General features: G+C 32.4%; 1 protein-coding gene across 1 annotated transcript; it reads left to right on the forward strand.

Annotated features, from left to right (window-relative positions):
• The first annotated feature begins 5,143 nt into the window (after nt 1–5,143).
• LOC143533797 (enolase-like) lies at nt 5,144–11,883 on the forward strand. The gene is made up of 17 exons (XM_077028460.1): nt 5,144–5,468; nt 6,043–6,106; nt 7,056–7,120; nt 7,211–7,258; nt 7,389–7,475; nt 8,007–8,087; nt 8,175–8,276; nt 8,961–9,041; nt 9,139–9,213; nt 9,308–9,370; nt 9,621–9,698; nt 9,768–9,962; nt 10,636–10,686; nt 10,760–10,848; nt 10,941–10,992; nt 11,078–11,134; nt 11,654–11,883. Exons 1-17 carry the CDS (start codon nt 5,403–5,405, stop codon nt 11,732–11,734), a joined length of 1,335 nt encoding a protein of 444 aa, XP_076884575.1. The 5' UTR covers nt 5,144–5,402; the 3' UTR covers nt 11,735–11,883.
• Nucleotides 11,884–12,241: the final 358 nt, after the last annotated feature.

The raw sequence follows: 12,241 nt of genomic DNA on the forward strand, positions 1-12,241 counted from the left end.
GTTTTAACTTACCATAAAACGCATCAGCATTTGATTGTTCATCAGCTTCACGAATGTAGAATCGAGGATGAGGAGGATCATCCATCTTACGTGTTTAAGTTCTGAGAATGATGTGCAATTGATTGAAGCCCTAATTGAGTCGCGTCGGACACGAGGGTTTAAGGTTTTTAATCGCCGGGAATTGATTCGATTGAGAGGGAGGGGGAAGAGTGATACAGAGGGCTTAGTTGCAGAGATATATGAAAGGACAAAAGTACCCTCACATGCGCCTCACGTGATGGGATTTAACTGACTTTTTCTAACCCAGTTAGCGTAAAGGACAAAACTTGTAGGAAAAAAAGTTTAAAGTACACCGCCTGCAAGGAAACTTAGAAAATGACACGAACCGTAATTCGTCTTATTTTAAAGGACAAAATTTGTAATTCTATCTATTTTTTATCCATAATAAGAGTCACCTAGCAACACAATAAACAATGCATTTGAGAAGTGGTATCTAGAATTCAATATATAGAGTCATAGCCACTACCATAGCAGTTGAAACTCCACTTCCCAACTTTTAGGAGATAGTGGACGTACGTGTTGTGTGAGAAGTAACCGCTAAAAATAAAAACTAAAACTGTCTAAATATGTTTATTTTTAATAAAAATTCATTTACTTTATTAAATAGAAAATTTGAATTCAGCTTATTTGTAGGAGAGCATGATAGAGGACAATAACTAATACCCGGTTGAGAATTTTATTTGTAACATTTTACTCTAGAAAAAAAATGTTAATAAAAATTATAAGACGTATTTAATCGTTGGTGCAATTAATTAAATATTGTACCTAAATATGTAAATGCTTAAATATGTAAACGTTGAAGACGCATAAAGTACCTTTGGATTTGGAATACATACAACATGATCTGGCAGTTTCTGTAAGGCGTTAATAGCGGCTCGTAGGTCATTTTGGTGCCAAAAATGCCGTACCACCTAAAAGCAGTAACATCATAGCAAGGTTCAGTTAACTAATGGAAAATATACTGCATGGTTTAAACTTACCTGGAGTTTTGTGAGGTGAGATCGAAGTGTGCTTAAAGACAAATCATGATCTAGCATCAAAACTTCAGCCAGATCATTGCTATTTTCAATATTGACCATCATATCTCTCCATGAGTTCTGTAAATTATCCTCCTACCGGTTGTCAAAAAGTAAATCTATTTAATACTATTATTATTATTATGGTGCGCATAAAATGGAAATAAGCGACCCGTAACTAAAATAACGACATAACCAAACTGAAATTACCCAACCCACAAAACCAGAAAAAAACTAATTTTTTTATGGAGTTTATGGACCATAATTTTTATTTTGAATGTTAAGTAATTTATAAGAAAAAACAATTAATGGTGTAACCCAAAAGTATTAGGACCAAATGTGTTATTAAATAACAAAGAAATTTAGGCCCAAATTTACTATTTTCAACCTTTTTCCCAGGTTTTAAACAAAACTGCTTGGCGTCTCTTTCTGTAAGCTAATATTAATCTGAGTCGTTTTAACTTTTAAAGTCTACCAGGTGGTTTGGGCATCGCCCGAAAACCAAACGCCTAAACTATTTAGCATTAACTCAATACAATACGTAATGAACATCCCGATACTGATCATGTTATTTTTATTTATAATACTCATATATTCTACATATTACTAAAAAAGATTCATACATAATAGTAGTTACCTTCAGTGCTTGTAATGTCGAACTTTACTCCACGGTCAGTTTATACAACATCTTGATTCATTGTTATGGTATCATACAACTTTCGAGACTTAATCCCGCTGCACCTTTGCTCACCTTCGGAGACGACCAAAAGGTAGAGGAACAGTAACAACCGATGTTCGCAATATTTATCCAAGAGCTAGGTTAAAATCTTTGGATCTACATGCTCCATCAAACCTGCATGCAGAATGGTAATTAACAAAGTACTACTTATAATTCCTGCTAGCAAATTCATTAATCTTTTAAAAATAATAATAATAAGAACAACAACAACAACAATAATAATGACTTACTACATAATGTAGCAGCACCATCCTTCACTTGTCATCCGAATAAGAATCCAAATATGCATATCACATGGTGTGGGACACACTCCATTCTTCAGTTCAATTTTGATCTGCAAATAATGTTGATAGATGGGGTTATAAGTGGGTTCAAATGAGAAAAACAGAGGTTTAAATCAACTATTTATGTACCTCACAGTAAAACTGCATATTCCACAAAAGAAAAAAGAAAGATTATTTTGAAATAACAGCTAAAGATCCATATCCAACTACTAAATTTCACTTGAATATACACAGTATAGTATTTTGTTTGCATTTCAAAAAAAGAATGCAACTTGTACACAAAAGGTTAAACGAAAGACCGAATATGTCACATAAAAAAACTCAAATATACCTTTGTCTTTCATTAAGTTATTGAGATCTGAAATAAACTTTGGAAAGAAACGAACTTCATTACCACACATCTGAGGAAGAAACAACAATAAAAAAGATACATGATTCATCATTCCAGTATATATTGTGAGTTAAGATATATAAGTTTTTATGCAATCAAAGCAATATTGTAAACCTAATATAGAAAATAAAATCACCTCAGGCGCGCTGCCATCCAAATTAAATATCCTCATAGTAGTAATCAGTCCCATTACTTGAAGGCATTGCAAATATTTTACTCAATCTGCTCCAATGTGGCATCAATGGCTGTAACACCCCAACCCGGAACAGGCTGACGTGTCACTATTACAGATCAAATCAATGCCACAATCCAAAAGAACAACAAAAAAATCAAAGCAACCTAAGTCATATTATTAAACCAAAATGAATTAACTTTTAAAAGTTGAACTTCATTAGTCTCTCTCATCACGGACTCCCCCCGAGTACTGAATTTCCTGTAACAAATAAGAAAAACTGTAAAGACGGACATGCATAAAGCAAAAATACACACTGAGCTGAAATTTGAAAATAAGTTGACACACAAAAAAACGATTCAGATATAAACTCGGAACCAACACCAAATTAGAAACAGATGCTTACCATAATCTGATATACGATCGGAACATAATAAGAGGTATATATATAATCATATTAAAACATATCAGGCCTATAACATAAGCATAAATAGATACTAAACTACACGACGGTGATGTAATAACAATAAACTAAGTCGTGTAAACAGAAGCACCCAGAGCCAAAGACAGAGGGGTACACAGCTAGCTAGTCCATGCACGTATCAGATGGTACGTGTGGCGTACACGCATTGTTCCATCCCCGAGAAATCAGAAGTCGAAAATCAGAACAAAACTATGACCGATCCATACGCCCATAAGTGACCCTAATACTACACAAGCACTAGTTAGAGACGCCGTGAACTTTAATTACGCACTGTCACGACAAGTGCCTTGTCGTTGACACCCCAACGACAAGTCAGAAAATGCTCGGGTGACAGAGTACTAAAGCTAAAACCATATAACTAAACATATTCAAAACCGGAACATGCAATAAAGAGTACAAAATAAATAATCTATTGCATGCTACAAAAATATATTATATAAAATAACATAACTCAAAATATAACTGACGCGTAATGAAAATCCGTGTAATGAAAATCCGTACTACAAAGTAACGGAATAGAGTCAATACTATGAGTAAACGAAAACAGAAACCCTACTACGAGATAATAGAATATAATTAATACTATGAATGAACGAAACCAGAAACAGTACCTTAATCTTAATGTAGCCAAGCACAGCAAAAACATGACAAGTAAATTTATCTCAATAACCACCAGATCCTACACTTTATTAGTTATAGTTTGAATTAGACTACAAACTTGAATTATGATTTCTGATTTGTGGACCGATTAATTTCCGACGACCAATTGATTATGAGATTCTTTATAAGTTTCACATGGCAAGAATGACCCCTCTACTTCACTTCTAAAATAATTTCATGATTTACACTTTAAACCATCAACTTTGGTGTTTACATTAGTTAGCTCAAGACTTTAACATAAAATAACCCAACTTATCATTACTATTGGCTAATAAACTAGTATTCATATCTAAAATATTCTATTATTAACGTTCTATCGCTTCTACGAGATATTAACTCTGCTAATAGTTCGACATTTTGAAATTTTCGAATATTACAATGGCACTGACCAGTTTTTAGCACATTGCACTTAAGTACTAATGATCTGATCACCTACATTTGCGGCATATAATTTGAATAAATACTAAGTTTACAACTAAAACCAACAAAAACACATGTAACAGTTGAACAATGATAATCAAATTCTGAATGATAATACCTCATTAGGCGGAGTTGAAAGAAAGTAGGTATCTGGTATCGTGTGACGGAGGCATCTATGATCGGAATAGCGGAACTATTGTTGGATTGAAGCCATGTTTCGAAGTCTGAAGGGTTTAAAATAAGAAAATCACAACTCGCGATTGCAGTACCTACAGTTAACACCCAATGTAATGTGATTAAACCTTTGTAGTGTCGTGGTGGTGACGGATTCGTGGCGAATATGAGATAAATGGTAACCACCATGAAAACTGCTTAAAACTGCTATATTAGGTTCTTTCTAAGGCTCAGATTTAAGGAAATTGCAATTACACCTGTCTTCACTTTTCTCCAACCATATAATATATAATTAGTACTCAAACCTTTAAAGTTTTTTTAAAATAAATTGTTTACTGTATTTTACTTTTGTTACAATACAAAATGATCTCCCAACTGCCGTAAATATATTTTACATAAAAAAAAAAAAAGGCAAACACTCAAATATGCACCGACCCATGCCACAATTTTGCTTACATAATTTTGTGGTCGTTACATTTGTTTAATTGTTTTAAGTAAACCATTGTTTGTTGTTGAGTTTAATCATGCCAATGAATTCATATCCCAACTAACATTTCAAGAGTGGCTTCTTTCATCACCCAAAATACTATTTTAATATATAGTTTAGAGTAATTTATTATATCGATTTATTTGTATAATACTAATTATTACTATAGCAACTAAATATTGAATTGATAAGTTATTAAACTTACATAACATGATACCATTATTTTACCTATCACAATTCGCATGCATCTAAATATATGATTAGAATATGTATTCCACTAAAAGTTACAATTGGTTTTATATATTTAAGTTACTATTATTAATTTGATATTAATAGTATTAATAATAATAATATAAATTTACAACTTGCTAAAAAGACTTTTTCATCACTAAAACCGGAAGGCTATAAATACCTCAAAACAACTACAAATACATGCATTGCATGCCTCTTATTCCCTCACTCACATTTCTCACTTCTAATCAATCTCTGCATCTCAATCTCAACAAAGAAGCATAATGGCCACTATCAAATCAGTAATGGCACGTCAAATCTTCGATAGCAGAGGCAATCCTACCGTCGAGGTTTGTTTGTTTGTTTGTTTTCCGTAGATTCATTTGATGGCTCACTCGCATTTCGACGTTGTTCTTTCGAATTTAGATCAATAGACATCTACAATCCGTCTAGCGTTAGTAGGTGATAGGGCCTAGGGGGTGTGCATGGTTCGGTTGGGTCGTTTTGAGCTAAAATTGAACCAAAAAAACGAAACTTTGGTTTTTGAACTTTTGAAACCGTTCCGTTACGGTTTTTTTTTTCGGTTTTGTCATTTTATATTGAAAAATTATTGGCCCAAAAAAAATGGTTAGACCTAAATCATTTTACTAATTGATAACTAATTAATTATTATGCATTTGGCCTAAGATATTTGAGTTACATATTTATTAAATTATTCTAAATTACTTAAAATAATAAAAAAAATGAAAATCTAGAAATTCGGTTTGCTTAGATCTTCGGTTTTAATAACATGCAAAACCAAAACCGATTTGTAAGTTCGATTTTTAAAAAACGTAAACCAAACCATCGGTTTTTGTTTCAGTTCGGCTGAAACCGAATAAACTGTTTTCCTGAAATCTGGATGTTAATTTTGGTTTGATACAGGTTGATGTAATTCTTGCAAATGGTACATGGGCCCGTGCAGCTGTTCCTAGTGGTGCATCCACCGGTAAGTTCTATTTCTCTCACGAAACAAACTGTTAAAGAATACCTCGGGCTCGTGACTTTCAGCCCCCTATATAAAAGTGCAAGCTTCGCCACTGGTTCGTGGGGAGGCCAACATACGCGAAATGTGGGGCCCTTTCAGTTTTTTTTATTAGATTTTGTGAAATTGAAATTAATTTGATATTTTTAGTTTTTTTGAAATTTGCAAAATGTTTGTATATATTTATAAGATTTTGTATATTAATATATTTTGTAATTTTCTTTTAAGAAATTGTGAGCTTTTAAAAAGAACTGTAAGCTTTATAAATTTTGCAATATTTTTAGAGAGTTTTTATAAACTTCTAAAAATATATAAATACATAATGGTTCTGATGTGTAATATGTGAGGATGAGTGAAGGATGGATGGATTGCTTAGGGGAATCCTTGTGATAAATAATGTTTAGGGGTGAAAATGAGCCAAGCGGAGCCGAGCTCGAGCCATGCTTGCCTCGTTTATTATTCATTAGTTTATTTATGTATACTTTTATCTTTTTATATATTTATAATTATAGCTTTTTTTATAAAATTATATACATTATTTAGTAATTTTATCATAATTTTATATATGAAAATTATTATTATTATTATTATTATTATTATTAAAAAATATATTTACTATATTAGATAAAAATATAGAAAAAGTATGCTTGTTTAGGCTCACAGGCTTACTCAAGCCCGAGTTCATTCATTTAAAAAGTTTATTATTATGCTTGAGCTCGTTTAAGAATGAGCCGGACTTGAGCTTTTAACGAACCGATCTCGAGTAGCTCACAAGCGGCTTGGATCATTTATATCCCTTCATTATATAGATTGCAGTATTCATACATTTAATTTGTAATTTGTAAGCAACTATAGTATTTGGCTAGAATTTTTGACATCATAATAAGATATGCATGTAATTCTTGTCTTGTAGGTGTCTATGAAGCACTTGAATTAAGAGATGGAGGCTCAGATTACTTGGGAAAAGGTGTCTCCAAGGTGAGTTAACAGTTTGGATTAATGTCTTTTTATCTATCTACTAGACACATCATGATGCTGAATAAATTTTATTTTACATTCTATGATTAGGCGGTTTCCAACGTGAACACTGTTATTGGCCCTGCTATCGCAGGCAAGGTTTGTTTCATCGCTCTTATCCTTTAATATCAATCTGAATACTGTTATTTTCGGATTTAAAAACCATAAAAATGGTGTTTTGGATCATATAATATATTAATAATGATTGGAATGTATGTTAATGTTACAGGACCCAACTGATCAAACTGGTATTGATAATTACATGGTTCAAGAACTCGATGGAACTAAAAACGAGTGGGGTTCGTGCAAGCAAAAGGTATTGTTCCAAATGTTAAATCGATTTCTTTTAGGCCAGTAAACGAGCGAACCATTGGCGGGAACTTCAGTTATGTTGAACATGTACAGACAATTTTATTCATTTAGTTTAACGAATGAATATGAACACATGTCTCGTGCGTTCATTAATATATTAATTTGGCTTTTTACACTTGTTAGAATTTAGTCTTGTTTTAATTACTTTTTAGGCCAAAACATTGTTATTCACATTTACTTTTAATTCGTTTTAGCTCAATTGTGTTATGTTCATTCATCTATGTTCAGTTATGTCCGTTCGTTTATACTGTTAACAAACAAACATAAACACAAACACATTCGTTTTCTAAACGAACGAACACAAACAAACATGAACATCTTCCGTTTGGTTCGCTTAAATGTTCATGTTCTATCGTTTGTTTGGTTAGACTTTAACGAATGAACATGCTTGTTCATGTTCGTTCAGCTTGTTTAAAAGCCTAATATCTTTTCTGAATTCTTGCACAAAATTTGACATTAATCATACATTGTTTAGCTTGGAGCAAATGCAATTTTGGCAGTGTCGCTCGCAATCTGCAAAGCAGGAGCTAGTGTAAAAAATATTCCACTTTACAAGGTGAATCTATATATTTAATCTTTCTGCTCATTTTATTTTGAAGCAAATTGATATGTTTTGAATTGGAAACTTTGTGGCTTTGTGCAGCATATTGCAAACTTGGCTGGCAACAAGAAACTAGTATTACCGGTGCCAGCATTCAATGTTATCAATGGTGGATCACATGCTGGAAACAAGCTTGCTATGCAGGTATACATAGGCCTGTAAACGAACTGAACGTTCAGTGAGCCATTCATGTACTGTTCGGCGAAAAGTTCGTTTTTGTTCGTTTTTTTAGCAATTGAATGAACATGAACAACTATTATTGTTCATTTAACTAAACGAACAAACATGCACACGTATCGCGATCGTTCATTTACGTTCGTGCACATTCGTTTATGTTCGTTGTTTACATCCGTTCATTTACATCTGTATATATCCGTTTATTTATATTCTTCATTTACCGTTTGTTTAAATGCTCATGCAAATTATTTGTTACTGATTTAATTTAATTTCAAACCAAACTGATTTTTCATATTTTAGAACTGCTAAACCGAATTTTAGGAACAATCATTTGGATGCGAGGATAGTTGTCTTTTAAACTTTAATTTGGATATTCACAGTTACTTTTAATTGGTTCATTTATGTTCGTAAACTGTTCGTTCCTTTATGTTTGTGAACTGTTCGTTTATAATGTCAACGAACGAACGTAAACGAGCATGCTCATTTTCTAAACAAACGAACATTGAAGAAGAAAATCTGTCTGTTTATATGTCCGTGTTGGTTTATTCACTTAAAGTTAAACAGCCATTTACAAGCCTAGGTATACATCTTGAATACATATGGTCTTTGTGATATACCGAATGTTTGTTGAAAAAAAGTCACTTTTTTTAGGAATTCATGATTCTTCCTGTTGGTGCTTCAAGTTTTAAGGAAGCCATGAAGATGGGTGTAGAAGTATATCACAATTTAAAGGTTGGTTCAACAGTTGAAACATATTTCTTGAATCCAATTATAAATTTTTATTCTGCACATTGGCTTGTGATTGCTAATCGTATACACGCGTTTGCAGTCGGTTATTAAGAAGAAGTATGGCCAGGATGCAACAAATGTTGGTGATGAAGGTGGCTTTGCACCTAATATTCAGGTAATCATGGTTACAAATTGTTATATATCATCTTGCCATTTAGTTTAAGTTTCTTGATTACCTTTTAATATGATATTGGTTTTTTGAACTTTAGGAAAACAAGGAGGGCCTTGAGTTGCTCAAAACAGCCATTTCTCAAGCTGGTTACACAGGAAAGGTGAATACTTTAAAAGTTAAAATGTTAATATCACTTGTTTGCATTAAAGTGTTTGGATGGATGATATTATGCAAAAGGTAACACGTCAAACGGGTTGAACTCGGCCAAAGTGTACTTTTTATGCATACAATCTTTTTAATGGTTTTATCCAAAATAAATAGTCATATTTACTGCATAACGTGTATCGGGTCGACCCAGCCCGCCTGTTTTGTCCTGCACATATATATCACCAATTTTGACCCGTTTGTAGGTTGTGATTGGAATGGATGTTGCTGCATCTGAATTCTATGGAAAAGACAAGACCTATGATTTAAACTTCAAAGAAGAGGTGTGTTTCTCATACATATATTTTATTTAATAGTGGATGAATGTTTGTTTCATTGATACCTCTATGCAGAACAACAATGGGTCTCAAAAAATTTCAGGAGTGCAGCTAAAAGATCTTTATAAATCATTTGTGAGCGAGTACCCTATCGTGTCGATTGAAGACCCGTTTGACCAAGATGATTGGGAACATTATGGCAAGATGACTGCAGAATGTGGTGATAAAGTGCAGATTGTTGGTGATGATCTTTTGGTCACTAATCCAACGGTTAGTTTTATCGTTTTACATTATAAGATCGATTTCATATATATCCTTACAGTTTGAAAAGTTTCATATATATCCAACCAAAACTAAAAATATCACATATACCCAACTTTAATATATTTATACTTAGTGACCATTCTACCCCTTTCCATTATACCTGTTTAAACACTATGTTTTATTTAAACACTATCTCAAATCGGCTAAATTGGGGACCTGATCCTTCTCGAATTGGATTAACCTATCAATCTCATATTATAATTTCCGGGTTCTATCAAAATTTCAAAGTTATATAAAATAAGGTTAAAATGGTCATTTATGAAGTTGTTTTTAATTTTAATGAGTTGGATATATTTGATAAACTCTTTGAGGATAATAAAAATCTTTAACAAACTCTTTGAAGATTGACGTTATCGATGGCAGAAATCAAGGAATAAATTACTTTAGGATTTTTGGAATGTTTTAATCAAAACTACGTAGTTTTGAGGGGTTTTCCGTCTAAGCTTATACGCGTGACAGCACAGTATTCACTTTCCCCTTGATATTTTAACTACTTTTATTAAGGCATATATGATATTTCTATTTTTGCATGGGTATATATATATGGTATTTTTCAAGTTTGTATACACTTTGACCGTTTGATCAAAATATTTGTTGGATATTTAAATTGTGATTTCAGAGAGTTCAAAAGGCGATTAGTGAGAAGACATGCAACGCCCTTCTCCTCAAGGTATAATTTTAATTTATTAAATTATTTTTGGGTTATTATTTTGATATTTTCTCATATTGTTTTGTAATCATAGGTTAACCAAATTGGATCTGTAACTGAGAGCATTGAAGCTGTGAAAATGTCAAAGCATGCTGGTTGGGGTGTAATGGCCAGTCATCGCAGGTATATAAATAAATAATTTTATATGCTTTTACAGATTATTTTCTAGCTTCATTTTTTTATTTATTTATAAATAATTATATATGCTTTTACAGTGGAGAAACAGAAGACACCTTCATTGCTGATCTATCTGTTGGTTTAGCTACGGTAATCATTTTGATACGTGCGCATACATAACATGATACATACATATAAATATAGATGTAATTATATAAAATAATTCACTTATCAGGGCCAAATCAAGACTGGAGCCCCATGCAGATCAGAACGTCTTGCCAAGTACAACCAGGTCGGTTTTATATAAGGGTGTAAACAGTAAGTGTGCCGAGCTGCTCTTGAGCTACTCAAGTTTGGCTTGTTAAAAACTCAAATCGAGCTGAGCTTAAACGAGTTTTTGTTAAGGTTCATTTAATAAACAAGCTAATCGAGCTCGAGCCGGTTCGCGAGCTTAAACAAGTGTCTTTTATTTGTATAATTTTTATTATATATCTATATATTAAGTATTATTATATATAAGCATATGATAAAAATTAATAAATAATATATATTGTATTATATACGAAATTATAATTATGAATATATATGTGTGTGTGTGTGTAATTAATTATAAAAGTATATAAATAAAAATAACAAAATAATTAATAAATATAAACGAGTCAAGTTCGTGCTCAAGCCCTCTTAATATAAAACAAGCCGAGCTCGAGGCTAACTGAGGTCAGGCTCCGCTGGGCTTGGCTCATTTACACATGTAGTTTTATATATATATACATAATTACATTTGACTTTGACTAAATCAATTTGTGTTCAGCTCTTGCGAATTGAAGAAGAACTCGGGTCAGAAGCAGTTTATGCTGGAGCCAACTTCAGGAAGCCGGTAGAGCCGTACTAAATTTGCGTTGAATACGGTTGAAATAAACACCTAAGGGAAGAGTAAAATAGACCTGTTTCTCATAATAATTGTATTTTTAAAGTGGATTTTGTTTTGTGTTAACTGTTAATTAATCCTCTGGTCCATGGTATGTGTAGTCTCTAGCTGCATGATATTCTATTAATACTTGCAGTGTTTTTCACTTTTTTGTTTATCTATATCATGATGATTCTGTGGGATTAGTAAGTAGTTAGTTTTTATATATATAAAGAGTAAAAGAATTTGTGAGATTATGAGTCAATGACTCATAAAATGCCAACAATTAGAAAATGAAAATCAAAGAAATCATGTATTTCCACTCATTTATTGAAAAGTGTAACTAAAATGTACCTAAAAATTGTATAAACTTAGGAATACATTTTTCTCTGTTTGCTTGACAATACTGTACTGCTTTGCGGCTAGGGATGTAAACGAGTCGAGAAACTTGTGAGCTAGTCGAGATCGACTCGTTAAAGCTTGAATAAAGCT

This window comes from Bidens hawaiensis, unplaced genomic scaffold (genome assembly GCF_021521415.1).
Source record: "Bidens hawaiensis isolate Kalapana, Puna unplaced genomic scaffold, B.hawaiensis_p1.1 tig00009917_1, whole genome shotgun sequence".
Taxonomy (NCBI): domain Eukaryota; kingdom Viridiplantae; phylum Streptophyta; class Magnoliopsida; order Asterales; family Asteraceae; genus Bidens; species Bidens hawaiensis.